This window comes from Bombus flavifrons, chromosome 1 (assembly GCF_040668555.2).
Source record: "Bombus flavifrons isolate JBK064 chromosome 1, iyBomFlav1_principal, whole genome shotgun sequence".
Taxonomy (NCBI): domain Eukaryota; kingdom Metazoa; phylum Arthropoda; class Insecta; order Hymenoptera; family Apidae; genus Bombus; species Bombus flavifrons.
This window is the reverse complement of record NC_138442.1, coordinates 1522640-1540798: the sequence shown is the minus strand read 5'-3', so window position 1 is coordinate 1540798 and position 18159 is coordinate 1522640. Positions and strand designations below refer to the sequence as shown.

Here is an 18159-nt window from a genome sequence, read left to right as displayed (position 1 = left end):
TATAAATTATGTATTATCTATATTGCCTGTGTCTTTTTGTTTACTATTTATTTGTTATACTAAAAACGATAATCTACTTTTAATAAAATTATATTATGTATATCGTGAGAAGCTATGTATTATGAATAATGAAATATAATTAAAATGATTAAAAAAAAATAACCACCGGGCTCGTCCGGGATTTGAACCCGGGACCTCTCGCACCCTAAGCGAGAATCATACCCCTAGACCAACGAGCCGTGTTGTATATTGTACTCATTGGTAGAAATATCTTTCGTAATGGCGACTCCACTGTCAATTCAAAGTATTGTCATTCTTATTGTTTAATGATAATTTCTCATCATATAGTACTTTACGTGCAAGATGGCGGAACGGAGCCAACAAGATTTTAATAGGAGTGCATTGACAGTACGACGTGGGCGGGTAATTAACGTATATTATTATTAACAGACAATTGAAGTGTTCTTTTAGTGAACTTTGTTCCATATACAAACTCTTACACGTCGTTTCAATTATCTAGGTTTGGTATACGGGACAACGAGCAGAAAAGATACCCGGAGGATTAGTGGGTGTCGTTGGTAATGATTGTACGAGTTTAGATTTGTCATATAATGAACTAACCTCTATCAGCTCTGTTAAACACTTCTGCAGACTACAGGAATTGATACTCGACAATAATAAACTGCGGGACCTAAAGACGTTACCTTGTATACCAAGTTTGACCACACTCAGTGTAAATAATAACAAGGTTTGTTTTATTTGTTTTTGCTACTTTTTGTGTTAGAGACAATATTTTGTTATATTAAAGTTGTCACTTATGGTATAAACACGAGTTACTTGACGATTGTATGTTGTGAGAATTATAGATTTAATGATTTTTCAGTGATCTTTTAAATATAATATTCTATTCTAGTTTTTTAGTCAGGTTAGTCAGTTATTTATATGCATGGCGTTCTATGTTATCTTGTAAGTAAGTATGTACTTACATACTTAAGTACATAGTTAGCAAAAGTATCTACGTAATTTTTATGAATGGTAAATAATAAACGTTAATTAATGTTCTTTAAATCTCATAGAATTGCTGAAAGAACAAATTGTTATCCGTTATAAAAAAATGCTTATTATTAACAAGACTTAAAACATTGAATATAGAAAGACGTTAGAGAGTAGTTAATGTAAAAACTACTTTTTTCAAATTTTAAAGTATTGACAACATATTGTATCATGTACTTAATAATCTTAATTATGTTATTCTATTTTCGAGCATCGTCGTTTACAATAAATTACGTATAAAATGTTTTATGTATAATTCGTGATATTTTATCTATTGGCAAATTTCTTATTTATTTCACTAAAATTTTATTTCGAAACATTCATGAAATACATTTCAATAGATTTTAGCATAATGTTGTGACGTGTTCGTTATCATGTATGACAACAGATTTATCTTTCAGCGCGTTCAAATGTTAATAAATTTCTATTTATAGTAATATTATATGTGGTCAATTCGATGCTTAATTACAGGATGAACTTCTTTTTAATATTATCTTACTTTTCATTTCCAGTGTGAATTATATTTTTTTTAACAAAAAGATAACAGTTCTGAATGAAACCTGAGAATTTATTTTGCCTAATTTATTAAATACTTTGTAGTTTTATTGATATGTATTGAAAATATTTCTACGGAAATTACAGGAAAAGTTCAAAATATATAGCGCTTGAAAGAAACGCTTATTTTTCTAATGAAACGCAATATGATTTATGTACTTTAACAAATCAATTAATTATTTATTTAAATATGTGCTAATATTCAAATAAATTGTATTTACTTATGTATTGAGTAACGGTTTGGAACAAATTTCCGAATGTATGCAGATTCTTAAGAATATCTCGTCCGTTTTCCGAAAATATGCAAAAGATAAAGGTAAAATAAAATGTTTGCGTTCTTCGTTGAATTAACTGTACTCACTTCGATCAGGAAACTCTTAAAGGAATAGCTTGTAACTGATTCACCCTGATTAAAATTCCGGATGTGTATCGATGATATTACTTTTGGTATCTTATGTCATCGAGAATGTTTAGTTCGATGACACTTATGCCATTCACCTTGTGAATAAGTTGCGGTGATGTAATCAGGACGCATATTAACATATTTTCGTCAGCAACAGTAGTATTTTATATAAATTGGCCAATTAATTAAAAACATTTACTATTCGTATTTAGCATTTATTTTGTATTTAGAGTCGGACATATTTGTTTATCCGTTATTATTTCAAAATAGCGAGTTTAAATCTGTTTAGTTAATTATATTTAGTTAATTACATGTTTATTGATTGTTCATTATTGTATATATCTATATATATACAAAATATTACTTCATAAAATATAAAATTATAATCACTACTTGGTTTCCAACTTATGCTCATGGCTTAATATACCTTAAGCAAACTTATGTGTATAAAATAAAAAATTATTATACTAAAAGTAAAATCAACGTGGAAAGGTCTCTGGTCGTAAAATGCAGCACATTTTGTACTGTGCATGCGTATCACACACAGAATGCGCTGTGCTTCATTAAATAGTTGCAAAACGGCTGATACTATCGCGTATATAGTTACAGTACTTCCGTCACTTGACGAAACATCGTGAACCACATCACCCACACGAAACGTATGCTGGCCGTGTTACGCCAGCCGATTTCTGCACGAAAGTTAGATGCATGTTTTTATTTCCCAGCCCACTGATAAGACATTGCAATATTACGTAGTCTATAACACTCCGAAAAAGTTAAGTTACAAGAAGGAATGTAAGGAGGCAACAGAATAAAATTCGTAAAAACCGGTGCAGTAGTTTCTGAGCCTACTCAGTGCAGACAAATAAACGCTGCACTGTTTCTTTATTAGGATAGTATAGATAAACAGATATAAATAAAAGAGCTACAAATTAATTTGATAACTATACTATCCTGTTACAGCTATAAATAATGCGAGTTGTGAATTTTCAGTATATGTATTTATTGTGTGATATATTTCGCTACTGTGCTACTACACGATACAGTCGTATCGCAAGCAATAATAATTGCCAAGTATAATATTTGAAGAAACTATGACTTTATACATGTACATATAAAGCTAATATATAAAAAAATATGTATTATATTTATTATTATATATATTATTATTATATTATATATATTACATAATTATGTGTAATGTATACAAAATTCTATTAAACAAAATTCCGTATTTTAAATTACAAATTGCAATATATCGTGCTATGTTCTAAATAACAAAATTTTTAATATTTATATTTTTAATTTTGATGTTGAAATATTTAACATTTAGATGTTTAACAATACATTTTGAATATTATTTGCAAATTTACTTAATTTATAAAATATTATAATAATTTCAATGTTCATTTAAAATCATATAAATTGAATTTTGTGGATTTTAATTTAACGAATAATAAATAAGTATTCTTGAAATAATAACAATAAGTTTAGTTTTTATAAAATAAACTGAAGTCTTAATTTATAAAATTATGACATATATATTAATAAAATGTATTATGTATTACAATATCTGAGTATTTAAAATGTACTTATATGTTTATAGGATTTAATTAATTTTATACTATATGGTACCTCATTTAAATATAAATTAAATATTAAATTAGATAGAATGTAATTCTACATGAATATTGAAAATTTTTTACTAAACTAATTATACGATTTATTTCGATCGTCATTAAACGTTAAATTAAATATTGCTAAACCTATTTGTGCGTATTTTCCGCATTTCGTTCATGCAACTTGCATTCCATCTAAGATATTATTAAAATATAAATGTTATCTGTAATATTGTTTATTTGAATATTTATATTCTGATGTCTATAAGACATATATTAATCAAATATTTTACGTTCCTGTACAACCTTTTAATTATATGTACTTATCTTTTGTATCCAATTTATTTGAGTACTGAAACTTCACATTTCTATCATCATACGATTTGGTTTGATTATTGTGAAAAATTTTGTAGATAACAGACATAGACCATACGTTGAGAAGGATACAGGAATGTTGTCCAAATGTGGTGTATGTAAGCCTGCTTGGCAATCCAGGATGTCCCGATCAGTTGACTAACCCAACATCAACCGACGACGAGGATTATAATCGTTACAGGCTGTACGCGATATACGTATTACCTTCGACTCTTCGCTTTCTTGATTCACGCACTGTAACGCGACATGAACGAAATGATGCCGAAAGAAGAGGAAAATTCTCAAGGACTGTGAAATTGGCCCCAGAATTGTCACCGAAATTCTTTCCGAATCCGATGGAAGAGTTCGACGATATCTTCTTCAATGTTCATTATACGCCTTTGCCAAGGTCAATTCGCGATCCTCTTGATCACAAAGGTACGATTTTTATATGGTATATTTTATTATTTTTTAAGCATTTCCTTCTGTAAGAGAATTATTCCAATGAAGTTCAATATGTAGTGATATTTCATTAAGAAATGATTCACTCAAGAAAGAAATGGAGTAAAATATTTATTATATAAAAACTAACAATGCGTGGAACTGGTCTAATCTTAACACTAGAGATAAATGTATTTATCCTGTTAAATGTCAAGTAAGTAAGTGTTTGAACGTACTCCTATTATTAGTAAAGCAACGTGTCATGAAAATGCTGATTAGGAAATCAAGTCTAAAGTGTATATAATGTATGTGCGTAAAATTGTATAAACAAAATTATATTTAGAGTATTTTATAAGTAAAATATTTACTTTATCTATCATTTATACTTCAATTTTAATTTTTATTTCAATTTCAGTTTTAATTCTCCGATAAAACAGTATCTTTTAAATACCTAGTTTCTTTTATGAAATGTTAGATGCAGTATCATTAATTAAGTTCCAGTCTATTTACGTTATCTAAGAGTAAATTAAAATATTTCTGCAAACTTGTTTCAATAAGAATATTTTTGTTTCAGGAGCATTTGGAAAGTGTAAATACCGTTACTCAGGAAAAAATTCGGAAGGAAATCGGTTTATTTCAAATAACGATCTTTGAATTCCCATTTAGTAAGTCAAACTAACTTTTGAATGTAAGTTATGATCGTTTTTTCCAATCAATGATAAAAACAGCGATCAGGCTCATAGAAACGTACTGAATGAAATGATGCACAATTTTTTTACCTTCTCGATATTTTTTCTTCTTTATTACCAAAAAATCTCATCTACGTGCCTGAAATCGCGTTTGTACGCATTTATCTGCTAAATGTTAATTTTTTATATAAATAAACAAATATATATATATATACACATCGAATAAAATATAAATTCACCATGAGTAAACATACAAAATTTTATTATCATGTACACTGGTATAAATAAATGTCCAAATTAGTATCTCTGTTCCTTTCTAATTGATCGAACGATTCGATCCGAGTGTTACGTGACACAGTCTCGAACGGAAACAGAAAACGTGCACGTGTCATGAATTCCAACACTTCGGTTCTTTCTTCCTGCTCATTGACTTTATTATCATAATTTAATATTATTGGTCCTTAAACGTACACAACATAGTCTTGCAACAATACTTTCTATGCGCAACAAATCGGGTTTTTTTTCTGACAAACAGCGAACAAATACAGCTCATCCAGCTGACACCCTCGTTTTTATAGACATATTGACAAATTTTCATACTCGGTTCCTTGACACGTGTTTAGGAAGAGAACTTACGTCAAAGGCAGTTTAAAATAGTCTCAATTGTTAACCCTGTATTTAGGAAGAACCTTACGGATAGGTACTTAAACGATCCATGTTACGCTCTATAATTGCCTATATGCAATAAACCGGAAACTCGGCATTGTAATAATTAATTAAGTACGATTACGTCAGCCTTTCGGTTCATTCCGGATACAATTAGTATTAAAAGGAAGTATACGCGGTCTAGTGTTTCTTACATGTTTCGTATTATCATAAGCGTTCTCTATTGGCATACGCTTCTTTTTTTTTGAAACACTGATTTTTTTTTTATTCTATTTAAGATTTTCATCTGTTGCCGAACAACTGATCAAAAGCCCCATGGCTTATTGTATATTGTGTAATCGTACGTGACTGTATAAATATAACATTTATATGATTACATATATTTCTATAGAATGGGAACCGGTCATATTTAATTCCTTAAATACACCGTTCCATGGGTCTGGCAATGCTCAGCGTGAGAAATCGTTTCAAGTATTGTATACACTGGAAGCATCTTTCTCTCCAAGAAAGGAAAGTGTCTACAACGCAAGCCACGTTCCAAACGCTAAAACTTTTTATTCTTCAATTAATGTCAAGTAAAATATACTTTATAAAATATATATATCGTTTGTATTTTTTCTTTTCGTTCGCTGAAGGATAGAATTATTAAAATTTCATTCTATTGCTGCGATCGACGAACCATTTCCTAAGAATGTGCACGTTTGGAACGAGGCCTTACTTACTCAAGTTTTATTTCCTACTTTCGATAATATGCTTGGCCACGAAGGATACTCATGTATGATAAATATTCAATAGTCATCACGCCTCGCGATTGGACGGATGGCCGCGATTAAAAAATTTTATTCCGCTATCATCAAAAAAGTTCTTATTCGAAGAGAAGAACGAGACACGCCTTTTCACAATATTGCACGAATTTTGCACGCCGATATATCGATGTTGACCACCTGGCTAGAATTTGTTTTACATTGTAAGAATGGATATTACAAAAACAAAATGGGAGATTAAAAAGTGACAGGTGATAACGAAGAAAGGTAATGAAAGCGACTAAACAAAAAAGGAAACGAAAGTAACGAAAACGTACAAGAAGGATACAGTGGTACAAAGAAAAATTACTCGAAGAAAATTGTATAAAGTATGATCTTTCATATCTACAGCAATCTAAACAAAAGAAAAACATAGTTCGAAACAATACCTACAAAGTAACATATCAAAAGCAAACGAAAACTGCGAAGTGAAATTCTAATTATCGCGCAGCTACGAACATTTACAAATTAGACTGGAGTAGTGGTAAGTACTAATTTTAGAACCAAGATTAGATTACTCGGAACTTGTTTGCATATGTCCAGAGCTAGTACCTCTTGACGGCCACATGTGGTATTGTGTCCCGCAGAATTTAGAGTCTAAATTATAGACTGTGCACTGTAAAGAGAATGCAACGCGTCCGCATTGGCCTTAAAGGCACTGATTATTTTTTCTTTTTCTTTTTTTTTTTTCGAAAGTTGTTTTGAAACTAATCGATGTGTAGTGTGTTTGCACTACCACGTATATACATGATACGTATATATTTAAGTTTAACTAGGCCGAAGCGTTTCGAGCTTCCTTGAGATGGAGACCCATAAGGTCCGCGAACGAACATGTCACTTAAGTACAAAAGAAATCACTAAGAGGGCACGACATGCTTAGGAGTTGCTGTTTTTCCCGTGATTATGCAGGTTTGGCCTCAAGGTCACGGCTCCCTCGACCCAGAAGTTAGGCCTTTCAAGCATGCTCTGCCAAAGCGACAGCTCTCGACCGGTTGCATCCATCCAATCAACTGGTTTTCCGTAGTGTTTTCCTGGAAAGATTAATTAATTTCTTTAATATATCAAATTATGACTATTCAAATTGAAAAATTTACATGTATAATCATGCGGTGTTATATTCGCATTAATGAAGAATAAGATATATTTTAAATATTGTTGGTTCTCACAAGTACGTGGGATCGATTTATTTAATAAATACTTTTTATTTAACTACGATTTATTTAATAGTGTAAAGTCCTGATAATCTAATACTGCAAATTCTTTATATGATCCCTTATAAAATTTGTATAAGAAGTCTGTATAAAAATCATAAGAGAAATGTTGCGGTATTTTGTATGCTTTTTTAATATCTTAAAATATAGTATTAGTAATAATATATGTATATTGTATAATATGTATAATATGTATTAATAATCAATTTTGGAATATTAGATATGAACATGAAATATTATATTTGTCTTATATCAATGATTATTGTGTATTAACTGTAATAACTAACTTTAGTATACATGTATGTAGATTTTAAAACATGTTAAAAATTGAAATGTGTTCAGAATGCAAATTGTGTGTTTCGTTTATAAAAAAAGTCATAGTGTTGAAAATTACATTTTAAATAGAAAAAAGAGATGGAAGATTAATATGCTTCTCATAGCATGACATAATGTACATATGAGTCATAATATATGAATCATAATAATTTATGATCGTTTTCATTACGCTATAGAAAGATATATAAAATAAAAATCTTCAGTAGAATCTATATAGGGTGATTCGTCTAACATCATAAATTACTTAAAAATTGTTACATGAAAAAATCTTTTCAATCAAAGCCGCATGTCATGAATATAATTTTTAATATTGATTATCTTGAAGTTTTATAAATGAAATGTGTATTATTCCATTATATTCTCGAAAAAGGGGTGAATAACTAATTATTATATTATTATATTATATTATGAGGATCAAAAAACACTAATTTTTAAGATAGCATCCAAATAATTTCTAATAAATTATATAATAAGTTTCTTAAATACTAAAATTATAGTAAAACGTAAAGTATAAGAGTACTTTGAGCTGTGGTGATATGTACCTGTGCCAAGGTTGAATCGAACTCCGCCTAGAAATTCGTTGCTAGCAATACGATCATGGTCCCAGACTGTCAATTCCAGTCCACGTTCTGCTAGTTCTTGTAGACTAACGTCTTTATAAATGAAAGTATGACCCCATACTGGTGAACCACCAGATCTGCGAACTACTCCAGTCTTTTGTTTCCCTGAACGTCCCTTGTCAGGTAATAAATAACTGAAAGTATTTATGATAATAATGAACATGTAGCTTTTCCTGCCTTAAATACGTTACACGACTTTTTGTAAAGATAGGCGAATTTACTGATTTTTGGTCAACAGAATATCATTATTTATTAACTTTGATGAATTTATATGAATTTTTACTGCCAGGTGATGACTATCAAAACTTAGGGAAATTATTGACGTATATAAACAAAATTAATTGTGGATTGTAATTCATAATTGTCATTTATTTTATTAAAAAATATTAATTTGTTTCGTTCCTTTTGATACATTTTTTAATAATATATATATGTGTCGGAGTAGGTTGGAATTTAAAATTAGGGTTAGGGGCGTGAAACGAATCTTCGTTTGGATTACACATTGTCGTTATGCGATAGAGAAGACATTGACCAGTGCAAATACGATTATTACAGAATTTGACAAGTAACCGTGGTAATTAGATACTCGAGGAGCTAACGACAATGATCCTAGGTTCAATAACGAATCCGCAGACAACGGGATGATAGATGAACGTGCTCACAAAATTTAGGTCTGACTCTTTGTTGGTAAAATGTGAAATAATCACTAGTCGTAAAGACGTTATCCTTTAATCGATGAGATCGCGAGAGAGAATGACTTTCCCGTCCCGATGATGCCACAGAGGAAAACTACAATGGGGTGTATCTAGGGACACGAGATCATCGGATTCGTCGAGGATAGCCTTCGTTCAGAAAGTAAGGGAAATTGGCATTGCTGCTAATTGGTCAATCTTCATATCGGTGGTTAGAAAAAGATGCTAGCCGCCCTCGAGGGAAAGCTGCACGTGTACTGTGGAAACGCATCGACATCTGGCAGTCATCTTACTTGAAGAATAGGGTCTGCAAGTAGCAAGCTACGGAACAGAGACCGTTGGAATGTTTACTGTCGAGTGTTACAACTATTTCCTTTTTAAGGAGAGCTATAGAATTACTCCATGCCTCTGCCAGACAAAGCGTTCATCCTGTGACCGCGGCTACGTTCGGCGATTGATTGGCGCCTCAAGCCCAAGCTCATTATCACAAATCTCGAACAAATACAACCGGATCGATTGACGACAATAGTTTAATTACGCCTATGATAGAATCTAGATTACGGTGTTAAGGGATTTTCCCGGAGTTCCAAAGGGAAGGCTCCGATGTCCTTTCATCTCCGACATATGCATTATCATTAGAGGTTTGAAGCTATTTTTTTGTATACTTTTTGAAATATTGGAAATATTTACTTACTGTTAATGACGTTTATAATATAGAAATAAAAAGTTTATATGTATAAACCATAGAAAGAAAATTTAATGTAGGAATAAATATATTTAAGAGCTTGAAATTGTAAGTTATAAAAATCAAGATACTATATATACCTTCTAGTTTATAGAAATATATCTAGTTTAGAGAAATATATAGTTGAAGTTCTTTTTAGTTCTTTACTATCCTTTTTCAAAATTAGATGAAATTAAGTGTTTAAATGAAATTAGAAGTAAACTGTACATTGATATTTCGCTAATAATTATGGTATACCTTTTACAAAACGGATCACATGTTCCTGAATTCTTTGCTCTGGTTTGTAAATTTCTTGCTTCCTTTACAAGCACGTGTAATGCACCGCGACTCCAATTCTTCTTCGATTTAGAAGCACTACGATCTGTTCCTATTTCTCGATCTCGTTCTAGTTGTGTAGGATCTGGTGGTACGAACTTTAGACCGACGATTACCTCACCTTTGTATGCAACAGGATCGTCGAATGGCTCTGTCTAAAATTTATAATTACAATGAGTATTGAATACATAATTATTGAGAAACATATTTTTATTGTTTAAAATCATTCGAATCGTATCAAGAAATTTTGACAGGAGGAACGATGCAATTCTTTTGTGTAATACTTCTATATGTATTGTTTTGTAGGGAATGTTTCGCTTATTTTACCGATAGAAAAAAATGCACCAAGACAAAATTAATTGACTCGGAACGACGTCTGATTCGTGATTTTCGTTTCTAAGCTCTCAAGTTTATCGACATATTTTTATACGGGATCAGATATTCTGATATACTTCGATCGATGTGTTTGTTTACTCTCAATAAAAAAGTATTAAGACTCTTGTATTTAAGAACGATCAGTATAAAAGATATTTTAGCTTTAATTTTGTAAAACTTATCGTATGAAAGACAAGGGAAACATAAACACAGGAATAATGCTCTGTATGTTTTATTGTCTCTCGTACGATAAGTAATGATTATGGAGTAATTAAAGATCAAGGCGATAATAAAATAAAGCAAGCAATATGTCTTAAGTAGATTTTAATAATAGTAATACCTCAAGTATTCTCAAATTTTGAGGATAATTCTTCTTACTTTAAGACACGAATAATTAAAAAGAAGTGAATGACTAATTAAAGTAAATATGCAAACTTTAATACTAATTATTCGATAAAAAAATTATATGCTGTAATACCGTATAGTGATAAAAATTGGAGGTTTCTAGCAAAGATTCTAGTTCTTGCACATGCAAATACATCATAAAATTGTGTAGTTAGAAGTTAGTTTGCAAGAATATCACGTATTTCCATAGAAATGCTTTCTTCCTTCATGCTATTGTTCGAATTTGAATTTTCTGCATGTAAACGAATAGCCGAATACGAATAATTTGCCAGGTAGTATAATAACTCGTGCAATATTGCATTCTTACCGCGAAGTGTGTCAATTAGCTTTATTAACGCAAATAAAAACAAATAAAAAGAGGCTCTAATTACATACTGGAGAATAATTGAGTCAGTACGAAGACTTACTTTCCCCGGCCCATTCTCGCCGCGCTTTTATATCTAGAATGATCTGTATTGTGTAAAATTGTGCGCATTGTGAAAAATTACTGAAAAAGAGATACAATGCGAATCAAAAAATTCGACTAATTAATAAATCTTAAATGGAAGATGAGTTTTGTTTCTATTAGTGGAATAAAAGCTGCAATAGTAGTTCAAGATAGAACTACGAAAACGAAATTAAAGTAGGCTAAGATTGTCAACAAATTTTGGGAAATTGGGAAATATTATCTTTATTTAGTTACTTACTAGAAATAAAAAATTCTTTTAAGAAATATGCAATTAGTAAATATTTATTAATTATTATTAAAATTGATTTTTCTATTTACTATGAGACATAGAGGAGAAGCATAAATAGTTAATGTTTTTAATTTACAATAGATATTAGATGATTTAAGCTAAATGCATTTCACGATTTACTATTATACGTACAAGAAACTAATATCTTAAAATAATAGTCAGCTATTTTATTCGTCTTTTTTTTTCATCTCCCCTATCCCTAAAGTCTAAACATATCGATATTTAATACTAATAGATTTCTCGTTAGTCGCCTTGTATTTCTTCCAGCAATAATAAAACATTTCGTACATTTATGCTTAGTAACGTACTTGTGCTAGACAAGCTGTCGTAAACTTACTCGTTCCTGAAGCGGATACCATTTCGGTGTGGGATCGTCGAAGATCTTGTTCTCCAGGGGCATTCGAACCTCGCCAAGGAAATCGTTGCGTCCAAACATGTCTGAATGCCAAACTGTCAGCCACAGGGTTCTGGTTTCTAGGCCGCTCAGACTCATATGGAACTGAAATGTCGTGGTGACGAACCATCCAAGCTCTAACTTTCATGCAGGAACAACGGAGCAACAGGCAAAACATTTGTGCTCAAGACTGGTCTCAAATGAAAAAGCTTACCTTCAATGTTTCGTTAAACTCGGGATTCAACGTGTGTTTCTTCACCTTAGTTTTCCGTTTGCCGCTCTTCGACTTGTCCGGCAATAAGTATACTTTCACATATCTGTTGAAGTGGATTATATCAAAGAAGAATGTAATTTTATAGGAAATTGTTGGTTTTCGATGTACATAAAGTGTATATTAGGATCGCTTGTATTTAAATTAATATGTTCGTTGAAAGATCATTTTTATAGCAATAGAGATATAAATTTAATAAAATTTTGGAAATATGTTTCTAAAATATTTACATTGCTTTTCTTTTAAATTGATTGTCTAGAGACGCATTAACCACTATAATAAATTATAGGTCATGTTTTATAATTTGTGTTTGATTGAAACTTTTTAATTTCCATTGTATAGAAGAAACTGCTTTTGCTTTTACAACATACATTATTGTGACTATACTCTACATATTACAGTATAAAATATATTACGAATTTATGCTTCTTTGAAATAATAAAAATATTAAAAAATATGTAGGTGATATTTATAGGTGGCATTTAGACATCAAGGCAGTGAAATGTGTATAATGGTATAAAACGGATGACATGTGTATAGATATTTTTAATGCAAAATTAAATTGTTTATAATTTGACAAGTACATCTCAATCTAAGACATAATTTGGTAGAGAAATTTTCTTCGTTATTTTGATATCTAGAATTACTGTTTATAAATATCACCCAAATATTTTTAACACTCTGTATAATAACACTACATATTTCAAATTATTACAATTTAATTATGAATCTTGTTTTCTCTTGATTTTTGAAAAATATGCTTTTGTAATTATTGTCTTTTCGCCGATACTAAAATAGGAATATTTGTAAAAAGAACGCAAAGAATTATAAATAAATTTGAAATATCGATCCTATTATACAGTTTCTTCTAAACATTCCAACTTCTTACGATATTCTGATATTTTTCTTATGATGTTTTGTTACCAAGGAATACGATTAAAGAAATTTCTAATTTTTATGATAAATTTGTAAAAATTTCAATCTGTTGTGCATATAGTATATTGTAGAGTAGTTTTCGTTGTCTGATATACTACGTCTGTAAGAAAAGAAATGTACTAACGTGTTGAAAACTCCTACAATTTGGCTATAACTATTCATAAGCAAGAGGATAATTAGTTTTTTAATTATATATATTATATAGTGATTAATTATATTGGGCGAGACATGTAATCGGTAGTATTAATCTGACAAATGATTTTTCTTTCATGAGTCATGCGTTACTTACGGATCGGATCGTTTGCGTTTTACGTCAACAGGAGCTAGATTTTTGCATTTTGTTACGTGCACCTCGAATGTTAGGTGCTTATAATCGTATTGCAAAGCGAATTCGACTTCTCCTGTGACGACAACCGAGCGACAGCACCGTCCTTCACCAGCACCGCTATAAACCGACGCCATAGAATCTGAACGTGCCTGAAAAATATATATTAAGTATTTATGTATATTCATACTCCAACAACGCAAGATAATTTGTAATCGACAAATATACCAAAAGGGATTGCGGATAACAGTGAATTGGAAGTTTTCTTCTTTCTAATAACTCTTTTTCCTTTAACAGCCTCTCTCAGAGAGGTTTTCGTCTTTAAGAAACTCAAATTTGGAAATCGTTACAGTATGGTTTCTTCATAGATGATAATTTTTATTTATGCTTATGTGCATCTATATTAAGAAGGTATTTCTTCTATACGTGTTTCTTTATTATCTACATGTTATTTTATAATATTAAAGACAAATTTAAAATCCTTCAAACCAATTACTTTTAGTTGTAGATCGTTTCTTTTCTTTTCTTTTATAGATATTTTGCAATGTACAATTAAAAGAAACAAAGAGTTTTATCAAACTACTTGGACAAGTTAATCAGTGAAAAACATTTTTACGTCATAATAGAACGCATTTAGACGTCTTAGTCATAAATATGCAGAACCAGGAAAATTTGATATTTCAGACATTCCAGAAAATTTTTCAAACAAAAATAAAATCAGTTTAAATAAAACAAAATTTTATTTTTAAATATTTTTGTCGTATTTGTAATCAAATATAAGATATGTTCGCCTCTGATTCAACATTTAGTATTCCAATAACACATTAGATTTAAAGCTGGTTTAAATCTGCTACTTACTCCAAGACTCGACAAAGATGCACGGGTTGCAAGGTGTCCAGAATGTAGCCCGGAATCCATGTCATCTACATCGATCACTGTGTGACTAGAGCCTGCTCGCGATCCTGCACCGATGATTGGAGTACTACATGCTTCTGACAAACTACTTCCATCATCTGTAACATAAAATATACGAATAATATAATTAGACACGTCATTAATTAATAAGCCGACCGTTTTCATCTTTCTAAACGGTTTTTCGTTTTCGTTTCAAATTTCGCGTGTATTTGAACGATATTTATGTTTCCACTCGATAGAAGAATGCAATCTACAAGAAAAATATAAAATTCACGAAATATAAGTGTTTCTATGAAAATCACAATAATTTGTTTCGCTACTTTTAGAAAATAATATATTTGTTATTTGTATCTTATCTTGCACGAAAGAATCTACAATTTACTACAAAATAATTTCTTCGCAGAGATTTAAATTATTTTAATAAAAACAAGAAATTATGTATCTCTGTTAAAAGTACAAAGTTTAATGATTGCAATATTTTACATATTTAAAAATGTACACCTTTAAGCCGAGAACAAGAAATGAATGTAATAAAAAACTAAGCAAATTATTAGAAAATTACAACACGATGAAACTGACTTATTCCATCTTCAGAACTGTTATCGCAGCTCTTCTGCTGGCCTGTTTTTCGTATTCGACACTTGGGAAACAACTCAGAATACGAAGATAAATTCCTCCGTTCGTCCGATTTTCTAATCGTATTTTTTGAAAATATTTCTGGGAAGGAAGATTCACTGTCGCTTTCAAACTCCTTCCTCTCGTCAGAATCATTCTTTTTACTAGTTTTAGAAAGTATCGTTAAACTGCGTTTTATGCCGAACGAAGGACTGTTCCGTGTATAAGTTCTATCTTCGGAACTTATAGAATTAATCGTTAATGCACCTTCCTCCAATTCTCTCGGTCTGTAATTACTTTGCTGTATTAACGCACGATTACCATCGACGTTTGCTGGAATTTCATTCTTTGTCAATGAATCATCCGATGCCATTCGTTTCATCTCCATCAGATCCTTTTTTCTTTCCAAATCTTCATTTTGTAAAATCTTCTCATTTGATAATTCTTCTTCGACGTGATTTCTACATTTAGGATAACAAGATGCACCACAACAGTTAAAGAATAAATTGGAAGTGATACGTCGCGCTAGATCCCTCACTGTCCAGGACCGATTTGGCACGTTGAAAGTGGTATAACCAGTAGCCTTTGTCATTTTCACGCGCGATTTTCTCGTTCTGCGCCCTTCAGACACGTCGGAAACTTCTCCACGAGCAACTCGTTGCTTGCAACACTTTCTTTTGCTTGGAGAATCTGCCGGAAGTTCGCTCGTTTCACTTCGATAACTTCCAACGGAGGAGATCCTTTGCCACGAGGCAGTGTTTCATGAAAACCTGCCTCGTACGTTTCGATCGTTCTTCCTATTTTCTCGAAAATTCTAATGAAGTAGAATATCGTTAGCCGGTGAACAATTAGAGATGTGCATTAGGATCGTTTTCGGTGTCGAACTTCGTTAAATGCCACTCGTATTCGTTTTCGTTCATTGCTATAGTTATGTGCAAGTAATTTTGTGTAATTTCTCGCGCAATTTCGCGATCAACCCTTGGGCAATTTACGCGAAATGGTGGAACGAAATGCAAACAGAAGCGAAACATTCTCGATACTAACGAGTTCGTTTATGTCCATGGTCGTTTCTGATAATGTAGCGAGGGGAACGAGCACTACGATAAAACTGATTTTTACTTCCTGTTTTCCGTACTGAATGTGTAGGGGCTTTCACGTTCAAGGTTCCGCCTCCATGGAATTACGATAAGGAACAAAATTAAAATATATTTGAAAATTTCCTACGAAAGACACGATTGCTCAGATCGTTGAATTCTATTGTTATACAAAGGTTTGGAGTACAGTTTCTATGGCAAGTACGATGGGGTTAATGATAATTAGATAAGTATGGGAAAGTTCAAAATACAAAAGTGGACAGAATGAATGGCTTGATAGATGAAACGATTTGCTACCAAAATTTCATTTTCTATATTATATTTATAAATCTAATGATAGTGATATATTAATTATTATTCTGTGATGTAGAATAATTGTATTGATTTAATTATTAATATACTGCGGACATCTATACATTTTCCTGACACTTGTAGATGCAACAATATACAGAATACAATATAGGTAACATGCGAAAATACATAAAATATCTAAAGAAATGTTTTTGTTATAATATTTAGTGAATAAAGTAAATCTCTACGCAGGTTCCATTTTTTAGTTATGTTTGTAAATATTTAGATTTATCTTTAGAGTTTATGTAAGTGTTAACGATTAATATAAAATTTTACTTGAATGAGATATAGAATGAAACTTATACTTACTCGAATTGAAACTAGATATGTTATAATAAAAGTTTACGATCAACAGACTCATTTATAGGATCATAGCATTTTTTCGTATCATATTCGCATTTCAGGTGCAATGTTTATGAGCGACTACAAGAAATGTGTGCCAAGGTGAATGCTGCTAGGTAAGAAAAAGCCTTTGTAACTCGTACGTTTTATACTTCAAATTTTAGCATATTAACATTTTCATTTATTGTATACCACATTATTAAAAATATGTTACACAGTTTTCGAAATTATTATCCTTATACCTACTTATTTCCTTTTGAAAAATAAAATTAAGTGAAAACATGATACGACAATAAATGGATTTTATTAATATTTGATTTGCAGCTTCTTTACGATTCCTTTATATTAGTTCGAAAAGTGAAGTGTAAATTTTCAATATATATATATATATTAAGTTGATAAAAAATAAATAGCTAATCTAAATATATTGGAATTCATTGAGCAAGTTAGATGATAATTGTAGATTGTTTTTAGTTATTTTTATGTCACAAGGAAGATTAGTTTTTGCAGAATAGTTTAGCACATCTTTGTATATTCTTAGTATTTCGTACAACTTATTTCCAATAATATATGTAAGACATTTGAGTTGAAATATATATCTTTTATGAATTATGATACTTTTAAATAGTTCGATAATTTTTAAACAGCAATTTCTACTGTATAATTAAATTTATTATTACTTAATTAATTCACGGGACACTGAAATTATTTTGAAAAATGAAGTAAGCGTAAAAGCTATTGAGAAATGTAAGTAGATATAATTTTTTATTTGTAGAATGGCTAAAAGAATAAAATGCATATGTATTATATTCAAAAGTATATTAGATATATATAAGATTATAGTCATTGAGTGATCATGGTACGTGACAATTTATTTCACAATCTAGTAATTTAGAA

The 18159-nt window shown here is 30.6% G+C and overlaps 3 protein-coding genes, 1 long non-coding RNA gene and 1 other non-coding gene across 8 annotated transcripts in view; 2 read left to right on the top strand and 3 right to left on the bottom strand.

The window, feature by feature from the left end:
• Cad96Ca (tyrosine kinase receptor Cad96Ca) overlaps positions 1–723 on the bottom strand; it is a 76867-nt gene extending 76144 nt beyond the window's left edge. For both annotated transcript variants that reach the window (XM_069121491.1, XM_069121508.1), the window contains exon 1: positions 622–723. The gene's annotated coding sequence lies outside the window, so the exon portion shown is untranslated. The remainder of the gene's footprint in view (positions 1–621) is intronic.
• TRNAP-AGG (transfer RNA proline (anticodon AGG)) lies at positions 168–239 on the bottom strand. Its single transcript has one exon. It is a non-coding gene; the product is annotated as a tRNA-Pro (tRNA).
• LOC138184146 (leucine-rich melanocyte differentiation-associated protein) lies at positions 245–5417 on the top strand. Its single transcript, XM_069121846.1, has 4 exons — positions 245–423; positions 521–748; positions 4044–4422; positions 5000–5417. Exons 1-4 carry the CDS (start codon positions 364–366, stop codon positions 5077–5079), a joined length of 747 nt encoding a protein of 248 aa, XP_068977947.1. The 5' UTR covers positions 245–363; the 3' UTR covers positions 5080–5417.
• The window catches only part of LOC138183786 (uncharacterized), a 96838-nt gene continuing 84038 nt past the window's right edge, over positions 5360–18159 (bottom strand). For all 3 annotated transcript variants that reach the window (XM_069121187.1, XM_069121167.1, XM_069121177.1), the window contains exons 12-18: positions 14804–14958; positions 13910–14097; positions 12628–12730; positions 12357–12518; positions 10425–10657; positions 8673–8884; positions 5360–7614 (exon numbers count right to left, since the gene is read on the bottom strand). In XM_069121187.1, coding sequence (XP_068977288.1) covers positions 7460–7614; positions 8673–8884; positions 10425–10657; positions 12357–12518; positions 12628–12730; positions 13910–14097; positions 14804–14958 — 1208 coding nt within the window. In that variant the 3' untranslated portion in view covers positions 5360–7459. The remainder of the gene's footprint in view (positions 7615–8672; positions 8885–10424; positions 10658–12356; positions 12519–12627; positions 12731–13909; positions 14098–14803; positions 14959–18159) is intronic.
• On the top strand, positions 10653–13084 carry LOC138184232 (uncharacterized). Its single transcript, XR_011174293.1, has 2 exons — positions 10653–12147; positions 12182–13084. It is a non-coding gene; the product is annotated as an uncharacterized LOC138184232 (long non-coding RNA).

Excerpts from the sequence above, each read along its gene's own strand:
- LOC138184146 (XM_069121846.1), top strand. The coding sequence starts at position 364 with ATGGCGGAACGGAGCCAACAAGATTTTAATAGGAGTGCATTGACAGTA. Across the intron at positions 424-520 it reads TGACAGTACGACGTGGGCGG|GTTTGGTATACGGGACAACG; the intron begins GTAATTAACGTA and ends TCAATTATCTAG. Across the intron at positions 749-4,043 it reads TCAGTGTAAATAATAACAAG|ATAACAGACATAGACCATAC; the intron begins GTTTGTTTTATT and ends AAAATTTTGTAG.